Source organism: Triturus cristatus, chromosome 5_1 (assembly GCF_964204655.1).
Source record: "Triturus cristatus chromosome 5_1, aTriCri1.1, whole genome shotgun sequence".
NCBI lineage: Eukaryota > Metazoa > Chordata > Amphibia > Caudata > Salamandridae > Triturus > Triturus cristatus.
The window spans coordinates 50586372-50611820 of record NC_140587.1 but is presented as its reverse complement, the minus strand read 5'-3'; the positions used below and the strand labels follow the sequence as shown (position 1 = coordinate 50611820).

The 25449-nt window shown below is 47.2% G+C and overlaps 1 protein-coding gene across 6 annotated transcripts in view; it reads right to left on the bottom strand.

Moving 5' to 3' along the window:
* Window positions 1–25449, bottom strand: part of PARP10 (poly(ADP-ribose) polymerase family member 10) — a 447966-nt gene that overhangs the window by 148119 nt on the left and 274398 nt on the right. For all 6 annotated transcript variants that reach the window (XM_085604387.1, XM_085604383.1, XM_085604388.1 and 3 more), the window contains one exon: window positions 10336–11463. In XM_085604387.1, the coding sequence (XP_085460513.1) occupies window positions 10336–11463 (1128 nt within the window). The remainder of the gene's footprint in view (window positions 1–10335; window positions 11464–25449) is intronic.

The window sequence follows — 25449 nt, the reverse complement described above, 5'->3', positions numbered from 1 at the left end:
GCCCGACAGTTAGGCCCAGCGGCCTTCCACAAAGTTTGACGGGAGATTTCAGAATCACTACGATACGCTGAGATGGGAAAACGCTGTCGAGAAGCAATACCGTCGAGGGTAGTGGATTGTGCATTGAGAGTAACCGATGGTGTTGAACTGGAGCGCAGCAATACACGTTCGAACCTGATGGCGGAAAAAAAACAATACAACAATGGAGTCTATGTCCATGCGCACTATCACCAAAAGGAGGAGTCCCCATGCCTCGTGACTGGAATAGACTTCTTGGAACAAACACAACTTGCAAACATCCGAACCCAACACTAGATGGCAGGAGTATGCAAAGCATGTGATCTACAGCTCACATGCCTCGAACTTTGCTCTTTACAGAAGTGCAGCTTCAGCTGGGGCACTTGCTATGTTTATATTTGTAAGAACTTCCCATTGAGTTTTAAATTATGTGAAAAGAGAATCAGGGCCAGAACGGCCCTGGGGACCCCATCCCCTGGGCTCCAGCCATAACTTAATGGGGGTTGCACAGCCCACCTCCCTGGGCCGATTTCGGCCCTGAGGACCCCATACCCTGGGGTCTGGCCAGTGAGCATGGTGTGGACCACGGGGGAGCCTCAAGGCCTCCGCTGTCCCAGCCGGCTTCCCCGCCGGAGCCGGCATTGCTCTCGCACACAGGGAGCTATTGGAAATCAAGCGCCCTGCGTGCGAGAGCAATATTTTCATCTCTTTCCCTGCTCGCAGTCTGCGGGAATGGAAAGAGATGAAAACTCCACTTCCAGCAAGCGGAGCAATTTGACCGCTCCCACTTGCTGGAAGTGGAATGTTTGCTTTTACGTGGCGGGAGCTGTTCGCAGCTCCTGCCAAGCAAAAGCAAACCGCTATCTCCTGAGGGTGGGAACCTCAGGAGATAGCAGGAGACGGCCCTGGAGGGGCTGGAAGTCGTCCCTCTTCTTTGGTATTTTAGGGCCTGCCCCGGGAGGTGGTGATCCCCGTGGTCATATAGGTCAAGGAGGGAAGCCACACGGCCCCCCTCCCTTGTCTTCAAAAATGTAACTGACCCCGTGGAGGTGGTGGTCCCTGGGGGGCAGCGTAGACCCCCTCTTTTATGTTTATTCTAGCCCCGGGAAGGTGAGAGCCCACGAGGTGAGGAGGGGTCTGCATGCCCCCCACATTTTATTTATAGCCCTGGGGATGTGGTGGCCCCCAGGGGGTCAGGGGTCTGCAAGGTCTTCGATTAATAATAAAATGAGCCCCAGGGAGGTAGTGGTCCCCGGGGTATAAATAAACCCTGGGAGGAGACCGCTTCCACACACCTAAACATTTTTTTAATCCATATCTGGCCCACCAGACCGCCAGTAGGTAATATATACACATACGAACTACGGTTACCACTATAGTTATAGTAAGATATGGAAAGCATTTTTTGGTTTGTCAATTTTAGCCAGTTTGAAGAATTTTCATTAAACAAAACAAACAAAAAAAAACCATTCACAGCTCCTTCTTGGGAAGTTGTGGAGTGATCCATCAAGGGGGTGCCTAAAAAAAAAGGGTGCCCCAAAATGTGTTTCCCTAATTCGGAACAGAAGTACACAAAATTTGGCAGTAGGCTAGATATTGGTCCAGAAAGTGTGCTTTCTGACTTTGGATGTAAATTCGTTCAGTAGTTTTTGAAAAGTCAAGTTTATTTTTTTTTGCATATTTCATAACGCCGATGATCTGCAGACCAGATGGATCAAAAGATCTAGCCGCCACCAAAATCAACAAAGATGTGGCAGCAGCTATTTTTGACCTTGGGGATTTAGTCCTCTTTCTTAGTAAAAAATATGGGGAGAAAGCTTAGGGACACCTTGACCTTCTTGGGGGAGGTGTGGGGGCAAAGTGGGGTGTTCAGATGTATTTCAATCACCCGGACACTGGAAGAATGCGGGCATAAACTGCAGTCTGCCAAGCAGGAAACAGACTGTTGCTCCCGCCCAGACGGGAGCAAAGAATGGTGCCAGCTCCCACCAGCACCCAGTATGGTACTGACTGGGGAGCTGGCTGCCCCCCCCCCCCCCACTGCCCTCAAAGAAACATGGATAATGGGAGCCTCGTGTATGCACCCACCACTATTTTAAAAGGTATCTGGCTTCCGTAAGGGCAGCCGGCAGGGGCTGCGGGGGCCCTGGGACTCCATCTATGGAACCCAATGGAATGGAGAAATATGGGTGCCCAGAGTGGGCACTAGGTATTCGTGCTGGCCAAGGAGCTGGCTGGGCAGCGGGGTCAGGGTCCCCCCATATGTTTTTCTTTAACCTTTTTGCAGGACAAGGGACTGAGTCCATGATTCCTTAAATGGCTGGCATGACATCTTTGGTGCTGTGGTGTGAGCCAATCTGATATTATCTTGAGATCTGCTGACTTTGGGGCGTGATATATCCATACGTTTAGAACCTTAATTTTTCAAAAATGACTGAACAGATATTTACCACATCAGAAAAAGCACCATTTCAGGACCAACATCTAGCTTTCTGCCAAATCAGGTGTACTTCTGTTCGTTCAGCTGTTTTGGCTGTAGTTGTGTCTACTTTTCTTGTGGCAAAATAAAGGGGCACAAAACTTTCTGGGAACACTTTTTTCTCAGCCCCTCTTTGACAGAACACCCTAAAAATTTCCAGGAACGAGCGGCGGGGCATTCGATTTTTCTGGAAAGTTCTGTGAAGATTTGTCAAACGGTGCCAAAGTTATAAGCAAACCAAAACATGCTTTTTCTAAGGAAACTTGGTCCTAACTATAACTAGCCAGTGGTATTATGTTACATACCCTGTAAGCATCTGTTCATTGCACGTAGCGCAGTGGATTCACAAGTTACTCAAGGTTAAGTAACTTGTTCGCCTGACTGACACCTAACTGCGGATTCCTCACTTTGTAATTTATACCATATCGGTACACCACCTTTAGCGCTGGGCCTGTGAAGTTAGCGCTGGGCCTGTGAAGTGGCTCAAACAAGGAAATCCTTCAGGACAGACCTAACGCAGTTAACGTCCCGCCTTAAGTAATGCTTTGTGAACGTGTGGGGGATGTGGACGTTGTGGCCTGGCAAATGTCCATGACTGGCACAACATATGGCAGCGCAGTGGTAGCAGCCTTTGCTCTGGTGGAATGAGCACATAAGCCTTCTGTGGGCTGCCTCTTGGCTAGCTAGAACAGACCTTCATGCATAGCACATTCCATCTTGAGATGGTCCTCTTCTCCACAACTCTGCTTTTCTTAGCCCCACAGAAAGCGACCAAAAGTTGCTCATCCTATCGCTAGTGCCTGGTTCGGTCAACATAGAAGTTAAATGCCTGGTCTGGGTTAAGACGACTGGGTTGTTCATCCTTGGAGGAATGAGGTGCTGCATCGAAAGCTGGCAAGGTGATGGATTGCGATGGCTTGCCCTATATGGAAGGGCAGGACTACCGTGGGCAGGAATGCCGCTTTTGTCTGGAGGACTAGGCTGTCAGGGAAGGATATATACAGAGGGACCAGGGACAAAACTTGGCGTTCGCTCATGCAGCTGGCCAATTTTGTGGTGATGATAAATGCAGTCTTAATGGTAAGAAGGCATATAGAGGGATTGTCCATGGGTTCGAAGGAAGCGCACATAAAATAGGTGAGAACCAAATTATGGTATCAGTGTGGAATGACAAATGGAGTTGGTGGGAACATATGGGCTAGCCCCTTCAAAAATGCATTATAACAGGTGACTTTAAGAGGGAGGGCCGCTCCGGCAAATGTAAAAGCCAAAAGGGAAAACTGGTATCCTTTAACTGTTGCCAAAGCAAGTCCTTGGCTAAGCCAATGACAAACAGAAGAATACCAACAACTGAGCATGCAGGATTGTATGTTCCAGGAGGAGCACCAGAAAACCTCCTCCCAGCATCGATTTGATTGATGAACGCCTGGAGGAAGATCAAAAGCCATAAACCGTTGCCACTCAACATTCATTCATGAAAGTACAGATTGTGCAGGTTTGGCTGTAGGACATTTTCATGGCCTCAAGTTCTGCATACCACGCCCTTGTCACTCAGTCCAGGGCACTAGGATGACTTGGGCACGATCCCCTTTGACCTTCTTGAGGAGATGGAAGGGTGCAAAGGTGTACAGGAGTCCTGATCCCAAAGGCTGTCAAAAGGAGTCTCCAAGGGAGAAATGCCTTGGGAACTCCAATGCACAAAAGTTCCAACAATGCACGTTCTGGAAGAGAACTCGCCATTGCTGGAAGAGGTCATGTGCCACCACGGAGGGTATCTGCTATGCAACAGTGGCTGAGTTGGTCTGCCCAGGCATTTAAAACCCTGCCAGGAGCTGGGCAATCAATGGGATGTCCTGAGCATTCAGTCACTTCCAGAAGTGCAGAGCCTCCTGCCACAGAACCCACACCACCCTGCTCATTGCAATAAGATATGGCAGTCACGTTCCCCCTTAGATGGTTGGGAAGAATACTTTCAGTGCCAAGCAAATTACTTTTTATTCCAGCAAGTTGATGTGGAGGCAAGCCTCTTTCCTGTCCTCCGATCTCCACCAGCTACTACTCTGCAGGTCTTTAGCAGTCTCATTCGACACCTGGATGGAGTGTCCAAGAGGATGGCTTGATGCGGAGCCCACAGACTTCGGACACCACTGCTTCGCCCACATGTGGATACTTGGGGTGGTCCACGCGCAAAATGCAGGAGACCAAGAGACCCAGACGCCTCAGAGCTGCGCTCACTGAAACCCAGGTCAAAGGTTGAAACATCAGGGTCATATCTCAAATGTCCTCAACTTGTTGAACCAGAGTTATGGCCCCAGAAAAGCACCATGTACCTAATGGCTGTGATGAAGGGATGCCACTTTGAAGGAGTCAGGGGTGACTTTGGCATGTTGATGGAAAAATCAAACAATATCAACAGGTCGGCCAACATCTGGAGGTGGCTTACAACTGTTTGGGGTGAGCCTGCCTTCAGTAGCCACTTGCCGAGGAATGGGAAGATTGGTATTCTCACAGATGAGCTGCAATCACAAACCATTACACCTTTGTAAACACAGGAGGCACACGGATGAGGCCAAAGGGACAAGAAGCACAGAGAACTAGAAATGTTTGTAGCCTACCTAAAATCGCAGGTAACACCTGTGAGACTGTAGGACAGGCATGTGAAATTAATCATCCTGCAAGTCTGGGGCTACCATGAAGTCTCCTGGATCTAGGATAGACATAACTTGGGCAAGTGGATTTTCGATGACAAAAATCCAGAATGGGACAAAGGCTTCCATCCTTTTTTGACATCAAAAAAATAACAGGAGTAACCACCATTCCCGATCATTGATGCTGGTAACCTCTATATTGCTTATTTGGACAGAAGAGCCTTAACTTCAAAGCAGAGTATGGACAAGTGGTCCTTCGGGAGATGAATGGGTGGGATGCCTGGGGGATAAGACAGGAAGGTTAGGGAATATCCAAGGAGCACCCACTGGTTTGATGTGATGCTCCGCCATCCACGATGGTGAAAGATGATCCAACCTCCTGTGACTGCTGCCAACTACAATTTAAAGTGGTTTTACAGTGGCAGATGGGTTGGGATAGCGCGTTGTTCCTGGGAGCCTAAACGTTGTCAGCTAGCTCCCTGACTCGCCCTCAAAAGGAATGGGAAGCCTGTTCCTGCTTTGGGCTGTTTAGGCATGGTCTCTGCAGGAATCCCCCTATTGAAGCCTCGAAAGGAGCATTGTGGGTGGGGGGTGGGGAGGGGACTGCGAAACAGGTGGGACTAGGCCTAGAGAGGAAGTAGGGGCCTTGATCGCTTCACATTTCACAAGGGTAGAGCTTTCATCTGCTCTGAAAACTTTCAAACCGTCGAACGCCATGTTCATTAGATTGTTGAACGTCAGACGAAAAGCGGATCAAGCAAATCTAAGTGTGGCATCAAAGCACCATGCTGGTTCCGAATGCCCTACCCATGCAGTCAGTTGTGTCCAGGCCAAAATGAATGGTGTATTTCACAGCACCCATGCCATCAAGGATCAGATGTTGGAGGTTTAGTTAGACATCCTCTGGGACGGGTGGCAAGACATCTAGCACCATATCCCACAAGGCATGCAAATATGGTACAGGGAAGCAGAAGGTACTGACAAATCGCAATGAAAGGCTGGCACTGGAAAAGAAGCATTTTGCAAAATTTCTCATTCTTTTGGATTCCGTCAGGTAGAGTGGTAGGGATTGAGATCGGGTTAAGGGAGCTGGGCCACCCTTAAACAACCAGACTCTCCAGAGTAGGGGATGCTGGATTGAGAAATCAGGGTCTCCGGGAGTGGACCTGTGTTGCCTTGCCACCTGTCTGTTCATAGGAGGCAATTTCCTAGTTTCACCCAGAGGCCCACCTGTATATTGCTGAGAGCCTCATTGAAGGGGAGCAGACATTCTTGGGTGGTAGCTGCAGGTTCTAGGACCTCTGTCAAGATGTCTGGTTTGACCTCGCACATGCACAGTGTTAAATCAAGCTCTTTGGCTGCCTTCCTAATGACAGTCCCAAACGAGGTAGATTCTTCAGGGAAGATAGGTTTCCAGTGGGATTCAGTGGATTATCAAAAATCATGGCTGCAGCCTTTTTCAGACATTGCATTTCATCTGCTTACCGGAGGCATCGAGTGACTTAGAACAGTGCGAGTGGTGGGACGTCTACAACTCATGCTTGGAGTTCTTGTGCGACTTACAAGACTTACTCAAACTCCTGAATATTGATGTAGAGTGGACCCAAGAATGGCCCCTACAGGGAGAGTGCATCCTCTCTCTTGACCGCTTTAAAGCGTTCAACAGCAGCAAGCTTGGCTGTATGACCTCAAATCGCTTTTCAGTTAATTTTTACCCAACAAGAACACAACTTTGTGTCATGTGAGGTGCTGAGGCACCAGAGCAGACATCATGGATATCCATTACAGACATATGCTGGTGATAGACGTGACACTGCTTGAAACCTGACATTTTAGACACCATATATGAACACTAGACATTGAATTTTAAGTTTTTCCTGGGGTTAAAAAAAGTCGTCAGAAACGGCACCAATTGCTCCAGATCTACTTTGGAATGTATAAAAAGAGGAACTAACGTCAGCGCATGCAGGTGGTGAATACATGCCGGCTCAGACACCTCTTCTGAGGTAGGGTGGAGCTGCACGATGCCATCTATCGATGTGCAAGGGAATTGCTGTAAAGTTTCCGGAACCAATCTAGAGCCTGGGGAAATTTACCAGGTGAGAAATCTGCAGTTAGAAGTCTCTCAGAAAGAGGTGGCAATGAACTTGGAAGTGAATGAGTCCATTCCTCCCCACAACTTGTTTTGGGAGAAGGGGTGTAGTTATTGGAGACTGTGGGTTATGGGGATGGATGTATGAGGTTGGGGTACCTATTTAACTTATCCTATAAACAGAAGTAATACCGGTCTATAAAATCATTCTTTTTGGTTAGTCGAAGGGTAAAATCCTTGCCAAAAATTGGCACTTTACTCAGTATTCCCAAAGAGTTGTGCCCTTTTTCTTTGGCAATGCCCATGTCACAGCTAAAAACAAAATACAAAGGCCAACAGGCACAAAATAGGCTAATCTGAGAAATCAGTCAAGAAAAGGTTCAGAGGTGCCTTCTTCCCAATCTTTAAGGAGTGCTCCCAAAACTGGCATTTACAGGCCCCAAGCCCTCCTGTGCCGCTCCAATTCATGCCAGCGTGACTGAAATATATTGGGTGATAGGTCACAATCACGGCAGGTCACACTCACTTGGTGATGAATGCACCTATTAACGTCAGCGTTAACAGTAGAACAAAGAAAGGCTACCACAACACACATACTTGATGCACAACTGGATCCTGCAGCTGTAGGAGAAAGATCATGACAGTTCATAGAACTGGAGCAACATAGGAATAGGAACACTTTGAACCCTGAAAGGAAAAGCTCCTTGAGCCAAACACATCTCAGTGACATGTGGAGTACAGTCAGGGAGGTACATCCTCCAGTGTGCAGACCCATCCTGTTGCAAGTCAGTGACTCAGGGTCTGTACTATAAATCTGAGAGGACCACATACCAAAGACCAAGAATAATAGATCACCAAAGACCTTGAGGAGGAGATCAGAACCAAATGTGCTCCTAGAGGTGGTACAGTGGGTCCAAACAGTGAAAGCTCTACATCTGTCCACCTACTCTTCACATCACCTCTAATGGTTGTATCATGAGAGCCTGGGTCACCCGCCCGAGAGCAGAGGAGGCATCAAAATATGGTTTGTCTGTAACTTGCACAATATTTTAATGGGAGGTTATACATCGGGTTCTATAGTGATCAGAGACTCTGGAAGTTTTGTTTGACCAGAGACTCTGGAGAATTTTTCTTCTCAACTCAGTTTACCACGAACAAAAAAAATATATTGTGAAATGTTGCACATTTCAAGTACTGCTAATTTAGCAGATTTCAGGGACACAACTTAAATTTCAAACAAGTTGAACCTTTATCATTCAGACCCTCATATGTTCTGCACAATCCTCTGTTTAGAGGTTGTGTTCATATATTTTTAAGTTCCAACGTTGATGCTGACTAGAAGCAGGTCTTGATTCACTGACAGATGCCGAAGTGAAACCCACAATGTGACGTCTGCGACAGTGAACCTATTACAGATTAACAACCCAGAGCATACAACTCAAAGCTTTATTGTTCCCAAAGTATGTTGAGGAGTGTGCAATGATAGAATAAATATGAACCGATTCTTGAGACTGGGCCAACAATGTATTCTTTTCTAGTGTTTTGAACACAAGTGCACTAAACTCCAGGATGGAGCTTCACATAGATTACTTCACTTGTGCTGCTAACATCTGCCACTACCAAGATCCTAAAGGTCTCTTTCCTACAGATTGCTGCACGCATTTCAGCTTAGCCAGGCGTAACACAGATGTTACGATAGCAGGCCTTATACAAAGGTGGTAACCTCTGCATCCGTACAGGGGATCACACCTTGGACACAGAAAAAACAAAGCAAAAACCTGAAGTCATCGCGCTAGGTGGTCTAATGTGGCTCTGTGAGGTCACAATCCAGGATAAGCCAGGATCGAGGCATAACCTGCTGGCACGGAAGTGCCAATTCACTATTCCATATTCAGTCTGGGTTCATGAGGAAATTAAAAGGTAGAAGTATCCTTCAGAACAAAGAAAACACGCAATTTAATTCTGCTCTAATTGCCATTTAAAGTTTGTGTCCAGCAACAAACAACTTGGTGTCTATGTTATGGACAACTAAACTACAAAGTTGTCTGATGCTCTTTACCCAGCCTTAAGAACATCACTTTCAAGATAAGCAACAGTGTTTGGAATGCAGGGTCATTTCAGTGTCTCAAGTTTTCTTTCGAGCCTTCCTAAATATTCTTGTAACATCTCCTTGGCTGTAAAGATGTATTAAAAACTGGCAGCATCTGCCTGCTCGTCATAAATGTTTGCTGGGAATGATGATCGAGATGACAATTGTTCGGATCAGCACTGATTAGGTGTCAACTAATGGAGGATGATGAAGGGCTACAGAAAATCTCATGCAGGCTTAACTGCCGAATGGGTGGAGTCCCTTCTGCAGTAGGGGGGCACTAGGTTAGATTCAGCAATTCGAGCCACCCAACAAAAGAGCATCAGTGGCTACAACCGAGGGTACTGAGATATCTTATGAACCATCCTCTGCATCACTTGGCCAAAGCAGTCTAGGTGTGCAGGAGTCACAGAGGGAATTGGAACAGGGATATTAGGCGGCAGCTTCATTGAGACGGGCACAGGTTAACTCCGGTGAAGTGGAGTCGGCTAGAGCGGGTGCCCTCCAACACTGCCTCTTTCACTTAGAGAGTCACTAGTCTGAGCTGTAGAGGTAGTGGCTAGTCTGAGCTGAAGGAACAAAGTTACTTATTACTAACCCCAGTTCCACCCAAGCAATTTCAGACTACAGCTTGAATTCTTTACTTTTACTTACACTCTTTATTGTACTTTGCCTACTTATACTGGAATGCCTTCCCTATCCAGCCATGGTTGGTGCACAATCTGCTGGCTTTCACACTTTCTAAAATCCATTTCATGAACCACCTCTTACTACCTACCATACATTTTCCAAAAGTAGCACAAATTAGGTGAAATAAGGTTCTCTCAAGGGATTCTTTCTATTCATAGTCACACAAGAAATATGATCTCTAAATATCACTGAAAATGAAAAATGTGACTTGGGAAGTACCATTAAAAATATGGGAAAAATCTACTCGAGCTATGTTGCGATGGTATGACTATAGAAATTAAGACTTTGTTGAGCGTGTGTGTATACCTCCCCCACTCACCTGCTTCAGCACCTCTGCTGCCGGTCTCTATCCGTGCTATGCGAGTAGTCTCTGAGGAATCAATGCTGTACTCTTCCATTCTGTCAAAGTCAATAGTGTAGGGCTTGTTGTCAAACACAATGTCAAGCCGCCTTTGTTTCTGCCTCCAGGCAAGTTCGATGAAGGCATTGGCCTTCTTGGAAAATGGCACCTCCTTTCCGTGCAGGTCATACCAGATCCAGGATATATCTCTGCTCACCTCCGCCTCCTCTAGCTTCAACTGCTCTTCCTGTAGAATTCGGTTTATTAACTTGGTTACATCTCTAATGGCGTAGATTGTGTACTCCATAAAGCCATGAATGGTGGCCACAGCACCTTGGATAGAAATTTGCACAGCATGCTTCCTTTGCAGGTGGGTGAGGTAAAGATGGTATTTCTCTGGCAATTTACACAGACAACTATTCTCCACCATCTCAGTGTTGAGTTTTGCTTCCACCGCCTGGCGAAATTGATCAGCGATTGATTGAAGGCTTGTGTTAAAACCTCCATAAATAGTCACCAGGGCAGAATTAGCTGCACGTATCACGTCTTCCATGGAAACCTCCAAGGCTGCCTCCAAGTTGTCCACCGCTCCATCAAAAACATCATTTCTGTAGAGGTAACTCATTTCATGTTTTTGTTCTTCCTTATATGACAACAGGGAATATTCCAAAGCTGCTTTTAGGTCCCTCTCCTCATTTTCAGCGCTCTGGCTCATGATGTCCATGGAGAGCTGAATGGCCAAGTGCATTTTAGCCTTCTCGTCAATGTCACTCCCATTTGATAAGGACACCAGCGACATTCGTTTGGCTTCATCCAGCTCACGGTTCTCATCATCACTGATAGTAATAACTTCATGTTCAGAAAGAGGTTTTGGATTGTCCTCTCCGACCTTTCTTTTTGAAACCTCTTCTTTGTTTTCCTCATCGGGCCCTGGAACAGGTCCGGTAGGATCACTGTAAAGGTCTATCTCATCTTGAGGCCCATCCTTGTAGAGGTCATCCAATGCCCCACTCTGGGTCTGTGCTTGTGGAGTTTCAGCCAATGTGCCAATTTCTATGACCCCATCCACTTCATCTTCAATGGCTGCAACAATGGCTTTGATGTCCTCTGCCAGAAAAAAAAACCCAGAACAATTAGCAAATGCATTATACAAATTCACAAACTTTTTCATTTTAAACAAAGACCCAGAACTTGGGGCCTTTACTTGGGGTTATGGGAAATCAGCGGATCTGGGACAGTATCCCTGGTGGATAGTAGAACACAGGTGTTCCAGGACGACCAATGCCACTGCACTTCAATTAGATATCGTTGTTACTCCCTTTAGGCACGTAACTCTGCAGGGGTAGTGAAGACTAATCATCACAACTTACTCCACAAGGTGATCGAATCTTGAAAGTCATACACAAAAAAAGGAATGGTTTCTTACCTGTAATCCTAGTTCTCTCCCCATTGAAATCAAAAACACCCCAGAGCACTTCTGTCTCTCACACTTTTACACAACAGAGAAATTAACCCAGTGCTTCACTGTTAAAAGAAAAAAAAAGTACTTTATTACGCAACCAAAACTAAATACTACACAAGTAATAAGTCTGTAGGTACAATTTAGGGTGCTGGGCTAACTGTGCCCAGATACATTATCCTATTCCACTCCCACTTCGCTTCTACGTTAGTTCTACTATTGTGGTAGTAATTCCAGAGGCCGCATGGAAAAAAAGCTGCATGGGCAGTCTAACTCCTTTTAGTGTTAACATAGTACCTTTCCCGTATCTGGAAGAGGATGCATGCTTCAGGTCAGATTCAGCCTCCTCCTGATCCAGCGTGGTCACAGTCATTGAGAAGAAGACGCGCTAGCTTTGGCAGTGCATGCTTGAACGCTGCAAGCAAGCCTCGCTCCTAGAAGTTTTAATCGTTTTTACAACTTTTAAACCTTTTAATCATTTGACTGTGATTTACTGTCTACTGTGCACTCTCTACCTCACCTGGCCGCTCCGGATCTCCTCCCACGCACGCGCTCACGTGGTCTAGCGACCGTGAGGGTGTCAGCTGCTGCACAGCAGGGCTGATTGGCGGGGAGGAGCCAGGGGTCACGGGGGCATATATTCAGCACACTGGAGCGGACGCGCGCAGCGGGCGCGCCGCTGGCGCGCCTAAGGCAAGCCCGTCTGTGCCCTGCCGGGCCCAGGGGCCAAAATCTCTGCCCGAACTCTAACCTACACCAGTGCAGGATTAAGAACCCTTAACCGGGACCACTGCCCCTTGAATAGTGAGACTATTGGTGCTCTTATGAGAGAAGGCCTCCTCATACCATCAGAGGATAGGCCCACGCGCCCCAGCCCCACTCTGGCCCGGACCTCCCCTACTACGCCTCAATCACTGAAAGTAATGGTCCTGAATACACCCTCCCTCCAAAAGCACGCCATTGAAATCTTTACGTTCCTACAAAATGAGACCCCAGACATCCTGGCCTTGTCCGAAACTTGGTTGGATGAAGAATCTGGACCCACTATACTGGCGGCGCTCCCAGTTGGCTATGATATATTCTGGCACAACCGCCCTGTTGGTAAAAGAGGAGGAGGGGTAGCGTTCCTTTTCAAAAAACACCTAAGGATAGAGAAAGTATCTGGTGAAACTTTGGCTGGGGCTGACATGCTGACAATTAAGGTCTGTCATCACTCCTCTAGTATCACGATCTCCATGCTCTACCGCCCCCCGAAATGCCCCCCCAACTTTACCAATCTCCTAATCGAATCTATCTCCAACCTCCGCTCACGCTTTCAACACCTCCTAGTAATAGGAGATTTTAACTTTCACTGGGATCAACAACCTAGGGAGGCTCAGGCTCGCCAATTAGAAGAGACCCTCACCGATCTCGGCTTCTCCCAATTAATTACCACTCCCACTCATGTGCAGGGACACATTTTGGACCTAGTTTGGTCCACCACCCCTTCTCTACTACTTAAAGAAGTCACCCCATGTCCCTGGTCAGACCACTCCTGTATTCATTTGATACTTCCCCTTACTGAACATACAATGCCACCCACTGCGGCCTGGAAACTCGTGCGCACCTGGTCCAAAATAGAAGGCCAGACGCTGCTAAACGACCTCCACGATCTCCCTTCTACAAAGTGGGTGTCAGCTGACATAGAATGTGAAGACGATATAGAAGGTGGGGCCGTTGCCTTTTCCGACCGACTCTGTGCAGCAATTAATACAGTGGCTCCGGAAAAGAAAATAAAAATTTGCATTAAAGGCAAAGGTGCCCCGTGGTTTACGGAAGAACTCAGGACTTCCAAACGAGTTTTACGCCAACATGAACGACTCTGGCGAAAAAACTACAATCCGCAGGCCCTGGCAGATTACAAAAGAGAACTAGCCTCATATAAAAAAGCACTGCTGCATAGCAAGGCAGTCTTCTATGAGAACAGGATACTATCTGCCCCCAATAAACAAAAAGAAACGTTTAGAATCATGAAGGAACTTAGTCAAAAACAATCACAGACTACCCCACCCAGCAAGGAACAATGTAATAACTTCCTCACATACTTTTCAAAGAACATCCAGGACATCCTGAGGGAGATCGGCAACTCTCCCTGCACACCTTTACCCAAAGCAGTGGATGACTCGCAGGTCACTATGGCCGATTCCCTTTCCTCCTTCTCACTCCTCGGAATGGATACCCTTCGAGGCCTGGCCAAAAAGACAAAATCAGGCTCCCCAGCTGACCCCTGCCCGCCTAGTATTTTCAACCTTGCATTCCCAGAAATTGAGCACGACATCCTGGCTCTTCTCAACGCCTCCCTACGCTTAGGGAAGGTTCCTAGCTGTTTCAAGGAAGCTATAATTATCCCTCTCCTTAAAAAACCCGGTGCGGATATATCCAATATGAAGAATTACCGCCCCATCTCCCAACTTCCCTTCCTCGCAAAAATACTTGAACAGCATGTGCTGCAAAATTTCTTCAGGTTCCTTGAAGATCATCACCTCTTGGAGGACAGACAAGCAGGCTTTCGCGCTCATCATAGCACCGAACTGGTGATGCTATCTGTCCTCGATGACATCAGACTGATTGCCGACAATAAGATGCCTTGTGTGCTGGTCCTTCTCGACCTGTCGGCAGCGTTCGACACGGTCAACCACGCTATTCTCCTGAACAGATTACGTTCATTAGGATTGGAGGGATCTGTCTTACAATGGGTCACCTCTTTTCTGACAGATCGCACCCAAAGAATCCAGATGGGTGATTGGGTCTCGGAGAAAGGCCCTATTACCTGTGGAGTCCCGCAAGGATCCGCACTCTGACCTCTTCTGTTCAATATCTATCTCAGCCCGTTAATCAAGGCTTTGTCGGCTATGGACTGCCAGATTTTTAACTATGCAGATGACACTCAGCTCATTCTCCACATTGAGAACTCTCCCCAAGCACAATCCAGGGCAAAAGAGATTTTAAGTTTTACGGTCAACTGGATGACGGCAAACTCACTTAAAATTAACCCTGACAAAACCGAAGTCCTGGCAATGTCAGATGACCACAATCCGTGGAACTCCCTGTACTGGCCCCAGGAGCTGGGAGATGCTCCTGTCCCGATCCCGGTGGTTAAAAGCCTGGGCATCAAAATAGATGACAAACTCACCCTGGCCAACCAAGTTTCCACGGTCTTTGGCACCTGTGTGGGACTTCTCCGACTGCTAAGGAGGCTCTCCCCCATCCTCTCATTTTCCACCATGAGAACTATTGTATCTGCCATTATCTTGGCCCGTCTTGATTACACCAACTCTCTGTACATTGGACTTCCTGACTTCCTGGTTAAAAGACTTCAGATAGCAATGAATGACGCTGCCAGGCTCATTTTCAAATTACCAAGACACACTCGAGCCTCGACTCTTCTCCAACGCCTTCATTGGCTCCCTGTGAAACAAAGGGCTAAATTTAAGGGCCTGTGTATCGCCCATAAAGCCATTTATGGCCAAGCTCCCTCATATATCAAACAGCGTCTCACAAAATACGTGCCAGGGCGCTTACTCAGGTCCTCCACAGGGAGTCTGCTTAACTGTCCCAGTTTCAACTACGTTTCCAAAGGAGGGAGGGCCTTCTCCTCTGTCATTCCCACTCTTTGGAACAAGCTCCCCAGCCAACTTCGAGCTGAAAACCGCCTTCTCCCTTTCAGGAAACAATGAAAAACCATCTTGTTTACAGAAGCCTGGGCTTAACACAGCGATCAGTGCACTGCTAAGTTTCTACGCTACTCTTCTTCTACAGCGCTTAGAGACCTTTCTGGTATTAAGCGCTCAACAAATCCAAATTAACATAACATAACATAACATTGGGTGGGGTGGGCAAGCAAGAATGTCGGAGGTCTTCCAGGTTGAAGATTCAGGTAATCTGGAGACACGATGGCCATGGGGCAGATCTTGTCACACGCATCCCAAAATTAACTATGGGTGTACTTCTTTGGGTCACATTGGTGCAAAATCCAGCTGCAGTGCCACTTCTTGGCATAGTGGCATGGATCAGCCATGATTAAATGCATGCTGTCTGGATACGCAACCAGAAAAGTGAAGCCAGCAGACAGTAGCAGGAATGTCAAATGAACTAGCTTCTTCCAGCAAATCAAGGCTTTAGGTGATGTTCCCACACTTCAAGCAGCTGGATGTCAGGCATCATATAACACTTCTTGTGGCACAGCATTCCTCCGAGTACTCTGCGGAGCACGGCCTTCCATAGTCAAAGAACGTCGGTCATCTTAGACTATACCACAAACATGCTTAAACATACGCTAAATCATTTGTATACTTATTGCCAACGTAATACTCTTGAAATCAACTAAAATAAAACTAAAGTCCTAACTTTTACAAAAGTTTAACTACATGTAAATAGTTGATGTGGGGCAATCAGATTTCAAACACTGGTCCATACAAACATTTAGGGGTAGTATTTGAATCCACTGGATAGCATAACACTTGCATGCAAGAGCTAAAAAGGACAAAGGTTGGCACAGCCCACAGCCAAAAAAGCATATTATCTGAAGGGCCCATCAGCGCAACACTAGAAAATGTACTACATGCATCATTTTTGCCATTGTTAACATAAGATTTGATCGGCTTTCCACTAATAAGGCACAGACAGGATTGTTCTGCGTTGTTTTTAAATTACCTTATTCTGTTGTCCAAGCTCAGATCAGACTAGAGTGCAATCTCAGAGCACACCTAAACCAAAAATCAGCGCTATTAAAATATTGGTTTGTGCTAAATCAAGTGGCTAAAGGCACACAGAAATACCACCTATGGCAGGAACTAGGAGAAACTAAACTCAGTATAGGCTTTATCTGTCAAATCTATTTTGAGCACTGTGAGAAAGTGCCTCTTTTGCACGGTTAAACCGCCCCCCCCTTTATTTGCCTGAGTTTGGCTTCAATTATAGTGCACAGGGTTCCTGCCAATCAGGCCCCCTGTGCCAGTGCTCGTTGCCTAAAAACAACTTCCCAATTGATACTTCTACACCCGGTAAGTCCCTAACAAATGGTACCCTGGGTACCTAGGGCCTGGGAGCTGAAGAGGGTCCCCTGTCACTACCCTCATTGGGACCATGACACTGCCCTTGCAGCTTGCATGCCCCTGTCAGGAAGAAAACAACATGGCACCCTGCCTGGGCACCATACCAACCAGCACTGCCTAAGCTATAGGTAAGCCACCTCTCTAGCAGGCTTTAGCAGCCTTAAGGCAGGGTGCACTATATCTAAGGTGAGGGCATATCTGCATGAGCAGGTATACCCGTAAAGGTATTGGGGTCCATTCCTCAATATAATATTTTAAGTTCCAGTGGAGCCATAGAGTACATGGGCTGGGGACTCGACAACTCAAGATGCACAGCACCATTATGGCTTCACTGAACACAGGAGTGTTTGGTACCAAACTACTACTCTTAATAAATGCACACTGATAACAGTGTAGGATTTATTGTACCATGTATTCACAGGGCCCCCCTGAAAACCCTGGTGTGGCCTCTGACCAGCTGTAGACAGCCAGCCACCACCAGACATTTTCTTGACCCCTGGGTGGAGCGCCCCTGCTCTCTGGGACCAGAAACCATGCACATCCGGGGTAGAGGTGTCACACATCCTCGCCCTGGATGGGTTAGTGCTCGAAGAGGGGAGTTTCAAAGGTCTGCCGCCTTTGTAATGCAACCCCCACCCCAGCCTCTGCTGCTAGCAGCAGATGGCAGCCCCAGTTTCGCGATCCTACTAAAGTCAACTTCTTAGGTCGATCCCATAGCAGAGCGCATGCGCTACATAGGAAATCGACCTCTTGGAATCACTTCAGCAGAAGCTCGAGCCTGTGGTCCTCACACGCGATTGGCCTTTGCGCCTGGCTTTAGTACACAATTGGCCAAAGGCGTGTGGAGGTCCCAGCTTCTTGTGAAATGTTTACTTCCAGAGCATTTTGCTCTCGGGAGCCAGCAGCGGCGCACAGGGGCCATCTGGTATTAATTAGCATACCAGCGCTCTTCTCCCACACAGTGTCTCTCCCCCCTCGTGCAGGCCTTGGTTCTCGGACTTTCACTTTCCCAGAAAGTTCGTGCCTGGGGTCCCGGTCTGGAAGTTGGAAATCGGCTGACTTTGTAGTGGAAGCAATCGGTGATTACATGGGCACTGTAGGTTAAGTACACGGAACAAATTTGTTTCGATACAACTCGCCTAAGTGTCAGCAAAAGCATGTGGCTTCCGTACCCAGTGTGCTTAACAATTATAAATCCTACCACCGACTGCAGCACTGACATTTGCGCTCAAGAAGCCCCTTTCCAGCATCCCTGCCCCCCCTTTCGGATGATGTAAACTTGCGTAGTGAATGCTGAACGGCTCAGTGAGGTACTCAATTCATTATACAAAAGAAATTGCAGCAACAAGAGCGCTAGAACACCACAACTAGCCGCAAGCACTTGTTATTTTACAGACAGCGGATACTCTCTGAAGCATCACCTATTGAGGCCTGGGTATGGTATTCATTTAAAATCATTAATTCATACTTTAGAATGATACGTTTTAAAATAAGGTAGCGTTTTTGCAAATCTTTTCAGTATCCGCGGCGATTAGTAAATCGTCAACATACTGAATAAGGATAGCGCCACTGGGTAAAACCAGTGCATCAAGCTGCGCTTTTAAAGCCTGACTGTATATTGATGGACTCTCACAGTAGCCCTGGGGAGCGCGTTTAAAGCGGAAGCTTCGACCTCCTAAACTAAAGCCAAAAATGTCTCTGCTCTCCTCTGCAATTGGGATGCTAAAGAAAGCATTCTTTAGATCGATTACTGAGAACCATGCAGCGGAGGCTGGAATCATGGTTAACAAGGCAGTTATATCAGGGACAACTGGAAACTGTGGCACAACAATCTTATTAACCTCTCTAAGGTCAATCACAAATCTGTAAACAGGTGGCTGTGAAGGGTCCGTTCGTTTTAAGACAGGTAAAACAGGACTATTGCAAACGTTGCCTCTTGTCTCTTCAATTACACCCTTTTTAATCAAATCACTGACAATTGCTAACAATGCTTTCTGACCTTCATTGGAGATCTTGTACTGGGGAATACGTGGCAATCTGACATTGGCTTTTAAAGTGACCACATATGGCGGTATTTCCAAAAGACCCACATCATTGGGACCAGTAGCCCAAAGGACATCCGGAAGGGATGACAATTCAGGTGGCATTGCATTTTTAGACAAATACATTGGGGAAATCACTTTCTTACCTAATGTAAGTTGTACTCCTGAGGGAGAACAATATAGCGTTGCATGCAATCTTTTTAGCAAATCTAAGCCTAGCAAATTTTCACCACAACCTGTTGTTAGAATGAGGGGTGCTTTTAGCTCGCAAGGTCCAACAGAAAGTGACATAGGACTAGAAATCGGGTTCCTAACTGGGGCGCCAGAAAAACCTACTGAAACATTCATTTCGCCAGACAAAGGCGCGCCAGGGAGTTTTGAATGCATGATTGAACTCCTTGCAGCACCAGTATCCAGCAGAAAGGGCTCCGTTACATTTGCTGTAGTTACTTTAACATAAGGTCCGCTCTGATCCACTGGCACTGAAACAACTCCCTCTCTCTGTCTACGGCTGTCCTAGTAATCATCATCTTCTACATTGTCGTCTTCTGCATAATAATCGTTATTGTAGTACTGAGCTGTATTCCCAGTCGCGTTGGCTTGCTGATCAAAGCTATTTATGGTATTTTGAGGCGGAAGAGGACGCGCGTTCTGGGGAGCATTTCCACGCCCTCTACCCCTAGGAGCTTGCTGACCACCTCTACCTCTTGCGCCATACGCATTACTGTTACGCTGCATTAATTTAGGGCAACTATATTTAAAATGACCTTCCTCTTTGCAATATGAACATTGGTTGGGACCTACAGGGATTCGTGGTTGATAATACCCATTCATTTGCTGAGTATTCTGAAACTGTTGGGGCTGCTGATAGATACCTTGTGTTTGCCTATAATTACTCTGTCCTCCACGTGGCGGATAGGCCTGCTGCAAGAGGACCTGTGTCTTTAGTTCTTTCGTTTTCTTATCTGTTCTATCCTTCTCATCTTTGTCTCTATTATCATAATACTGTGCAGTAGCCAGTATTTGCGCTGAAGAGGAAACAGCCCAAGAACTTAGAGTCTTTTAATTTCTTACACAACTCGGGAAGTAGATTCTGCACAAATTTATCAACGAATAACCGTTGGCCACCTTCAGTGCTCATGTCTTGGCCACTGTGGTCGATAAACGTTTCTTCAAACCTGGTGAAGAAATCGGACACTGTCTCATCTTTCTTCTGCTTGCATGCAGATAGTTTATCCCAATTTACGCGCATCGCAGGCATTATAGTTTTCATGTAGGTAATAATTCTACCAGGGAGCTCTGCTACCAAAGGCTCAGGTTTTGCACCACCAACTTGTCTAGCGTCTGCAGCAACGATATTAGCCCATGTATCACCCAATTCTGCAGCGTGATCTACATTACGAATGGATCCCCATAAAGGCTGTGGAACCACATTCCCAAACAGCATATCTATGTCGGCCAAATTCATGACACACGACTCTGCAGTTTGGGATAACTCCTTATAATAACCGGTAGGGTTTTTACGGGGGTCAGGCAATGTCTGTTTAAGCGCTATTACTTCAGATCGTTTCCAAGGGACATGCACCCAAACATGCTGAAAATGTGCTGGGACAGCTGGATTAGCATTCGGATCAGCAGGTCTCCAAACTGGGGGAACCTCACGCATCGGATATTGGCGTGCTTTTACCTCCTTCCCCACAGGGAAATCCTGGTCAAACAATGATTGCTGACAATCGCCATTTCTGAGGGACAGTAAAGTCGCAGCTGCTTTATCTACCTTGGGGCCCACAATTACACCTGTTTCGAAATCAAATCGCACTCGACACAATTCCTGTGGGTTTGGGTTTGCACCCTTATCCTCCAATTCCTCACAGAGGAATTCACACATTTTATCAAAGACATACCTCTGTTTTGGGGCATCCCATTGGTGAAAAACGTTAACAACCGATTCCACATCATAGAGTGAAGGGAAACCAATCCACCTACGCGCCAAATGATCTAACACCTCTTTCTCTTCGGGACCAGGTAGCGGACTGCGCAATTGCTTACGCTGTAAACCAGGTGTCGCACTAGATGACCCAAAGAGAGGCGACATTAAACTAGTAACTACATTAGCTAGTCGTTGTCGTGCTGAAGGAGAAGTTGAGGCGAAAACGGGAGGATAAACAGAGGGAAGAAAAACAGATTCAGATACAGGTACCTGGGTAGTGTAAGAAGGAGCGCCAGGGGAAACCGCTGGCGTGTTAGACAAAGTTGCAGAAAGCGCGGGGGTAACAGGTAACAAAACCGGCGGCCCTTGAGAGGGCTGCACTGCAGGGATAGGAGCCAGCTGAAGAGGAGCTGGCGGCTGCGGGAAGGCTTGCGGCATATTTACTAGAGGCTGCGCATTTACAAGCTGTGGAGGTGCTGTGGCATTTTGCGCATATGGGGGTGGCGAACTTAACAAATGGGACATTAGGGAATCTTTCTCATTCGCTTTTGTCTCATCTTGCACAAGGGGTGACAAAACAGGGTAACATTTATCAATCCCTAGTTTGCGCTGTCTATGTAACTGTTCCTTCATTTGTTCCTCCTCATTATCTTTAAATTGCACAGCTGCCTGCATCACTGACATACCTCTCTCTCTCTTATCCCTTTTCGCTAGCTTAATTTCCTTCTGTTTGGCTTCCTTTCGCCATAGGCGGAAAGAATCAAACATCGCCGGCCGGGCTTTCTTTTTAAACAATTTAACTTCCAAATTATCTAAGATATCTGTATCGAAACTACCATTTTGGGGCCATTTTAAAACACCGTCCTTTCTGGTGTATCGGATCCATATTTCATTATATGCAATGGGGCCCACGCCATGTTTTACATAAAGCTCATAAGTTGGAGTTCCAATTGGAGGAACCGGACATGAATCCTCTAACTGGAAATCCCTTCCACAACCCAAACAAAACAATCTACAAAATACACTAGAACCAGGCATCTTCGCTCACTAGTCTAGTTTCAAACGTCAAAGGATTATCGAATACGATAGTCTCGTGAATACACGAGTCCTCTGGCTTTGGGACTTGCAAGCACCAAATCGAAATGATCCCGAAGGATACCAAATTCAAACTAGGAGACGCTCCACTTATACTTAACTGAATATTGATGATCGATGGCGTCACCAGAAGACTCTCTCGATTGTTTCGCTCTACCAAAAATCGTCAAGGGTCCAAAACAGGGCGATTAATCAGGGCAGCAGTCCTTCGTAGCCGTCGGGACGCGGAGAACCTCGCAGAAAAGACTTTCGGACCACGTCGACATGTAGGGGTCGATGAAGTGGCGGCCTTCCTCCGGAATTTCCACACGAAGCTCCTCACGAACCTCTGGCTTGGACCGGTACCGCTGAAATCGCGCCAACTGAAGTACTGGGTATTTTAAGCCCAGCGGTGCAGGGGAACACACCCTAGGACTTCGAGGTTCTTCCTGTTTCAGACCTACAGAAACACAGAGTCTTCTGGGTGAAGTCAAAGATCAGTTTATTGGCTGCAGACCAATTACAGGTATCCTAGAAGTACAACAGCGTGTATGTTCTCAGGCGACTGCTGAAAATCACAGAAATGGGCTTCTCCTTAAATACAGAATTTCCTGCCTCAGGCATACATTCTTTAGTTTATGATATGGCTATTACACGTATACATTACAAAACGAAAAGGCAGAGTCATGATGACCATCCCACATTCCAGTTAAGCCAGCCCGCAATTATTTACACAGCAAAGCTCAGATCCCACATCAGATATCGATAGGCCCCAATAAACATGAGCATCTCCTGTTTTGGGAAACAAGCCATAAAGCAGGAACAGTCAGATGTGAAAGAGATTAGCTGGGGGCTTGTGTAGGATGAAAAGACTTTATGGTGTGTCAAGCCCTGATGCTAATCACAGGTGGCCAGAGGACGGGGAACTCGTGAGACCAGTTTGACCTGGGGCAGCGGAGCCGAGCTGCCCAGGTCACAGAAAAGTCAAGGAAAGGCACATGTGCTCTAAAAGGCCCGTTTTAGCTTCATGCTATATAGCCTATGTGAGGGCAACCATAAGATGGCCACCGATACAAAATGGAACCCACGTAGTGATGTGAAATAGCGTATACGCAGTGCATTCATAGCTAAAACGTTACACAAAGCACTTGTACATACCGCATTAACCATTCGCGGTTCACTAATACCGGGATAGACAGGGGTAGGGCCCTGCCTCCTACGTGGTCCCAAATTCTAAAGTACGACAGGGGGAGACTCAACACTCATAAAAAGTTTAATTCTTCTGATTTCCAATAAGCCACCTTTAAGTTTCAATTATCAAAATGTTACCACGACAGGCGCCACCTTCCTATACCTCACTAAAATTGCATAAATGGAGTGTGAAGAACACACTCCCAAGGGAAATACAGGATCCATGAAGAAAAAAAATCATTTACGATGGCGCACATGCAATGTTTTCTGAATTAACCCTCGATCAGTATCCCCTCAAACAGACGCACTGACAGGAGGACAATCTGGTTCACCACCGACCTCCAGGCTTTCAAACAAGACTTGCCGAAGACTCGAGAAGAAGTGGCGCCACGAACAGACACCGGACAACCACGCAGCCCTCAAGAACGCCAAAAGGACCTCCTTCAAGGAACGCATCAATAACGCACTAAACCGCAAAGAGCTCTTCAACATCGTGAAAGAACTCGCCAACCCCAGCTCCAACGACATCCCGCCGTCGCAAAACCTCTGCGACTCCCTAGCCACCTTCTTCCACTGCAAGATTTGCAGACATCCACGACCGCTTCAACACCCAGACCCCTGACAGACGCAGACACTTCAGACCCCCCCCCCCCTCTCAGCACATTAAATCCACACGGTTGCCAGTGTGGGATTTAATGTAAAATGCACGACAGAGGGAAACTTAGAGTTTTCCCCCTGAAAATAACCCACAACCCATGTCCTGACTAAGAGGCTGCCACCCAGCAGACATGTTGCTGCCCTCCTGGGTAGAGAGCCATCCGCTCTCGTGGGCCTGCAACAATGCACATCCTGGGGCGAGGTGCTAGGCCTCCTCCCCCAGGATGGGCAGGGGAAGCTTCAAAGGCATGCCGCCTTTGTGAGCCTCTCCAGACCACTTGCTGTACTCAGCAATTGCTCCCCACCGGTTCTGACCCCCACTCTGGTGGGAAGACTGGCGGGAAAACCCAAGTGAGGAAAGGGGGTGTGCCAGGCTCTGCCAACCCCACCCCTCAGGTGGGGGAGGCGAGGTGAAGCACAACTCCGGGCTGTCGCCATCTTGAGGATGGGGAACCCTACCCAATCAGGACTAGGCTCCTGCCCACTCCCACTGAAGAGTGGCAGGATAGGGGGTGTACCCACCCCAGGGAAGGGACCCATTGATCCCTGCCCTTTACCTACCTGTAACGCCCCTAAATTTAGTATTTAGGGGCACCCTGAACCTTCCTTCCTGAGAGCCCAAATCCGAAACTACTAGGAAGAACAAGAAAGAAGACCTGCCATGCAGCTGCTAACAAGAGGACGACACCAACTGACTTCGCCCCAGCCCCCCCCCCCCAAAAACGCGACCAGCAGAGGGTAAGATTTCCCGACGCCAAAAGACACTCCTGCGGCCTCCTGTGCCCAACTCCTGGGTGCCTACCTAAACTACAGCTTCCCAACTTACCTCTCGAAGTGGTGGTCGCACCTGAAGAATCTCCATTCCAGAGCTTGCAGCCTTTGTTTGTCACACAGCTTTCCCATTGAAATCCATTGAGTGCCCAACAGCTCATAAGCACCCTGCACCCAGCCGCCCGAGTGCCCCTGGAAGTGCAGCATCTGTTCTATTCTACTTCCCCACTTGCCCTGTGTAAGTGACCAGGAGCCCAGCTCCCACAGCCGCGTGGCCTGCCTGCTAGCAGCCACCAACCAAAGGCCCCCTACCCACCATAGGCTAACATTGGGCCTACTCTCTCTGCACCCGGCTGCCCCTGTGCCGCTGAGGGTGTAACTACTGTACCTACCTGACCCTGGGAGACCCCTGTGTCTAAGCCCAGAACCTTAACTCGAGTACTTACCTGAAAGCCGATAACATACATTTTCTCCATATGGTACCATTGACTGGTTTTCACTTGGAAATTCTTTTAAGTGTTGAGTTTTCAAACTTTGAAATATTCACTAAAAATCATCCGATCAACGAAAACGAAATTATTCACCTGTTATCAGGAGAGATCCCAGTGCTGGATCTTGGTGCCCAGCACTGACCCTAAAAAGTAATTACAACTGTGATTCTCAGATAACCTGATTTTCCCCCATAGGATAACATTGCCTGGTTTTCACCAGAAATTATTCTGTCGATTTTTGCAACTTACAAATATTCCTTAAAAATTGCCTGTTTACTATAAACTATTTCTTTCAACTGTTTACAGGAGTTGCACCAGGGCTGAATCCAGGATCCAGCCCAGAGAAAGAAAAACATACGTCAAGTAATTGATATTGCATTTAATT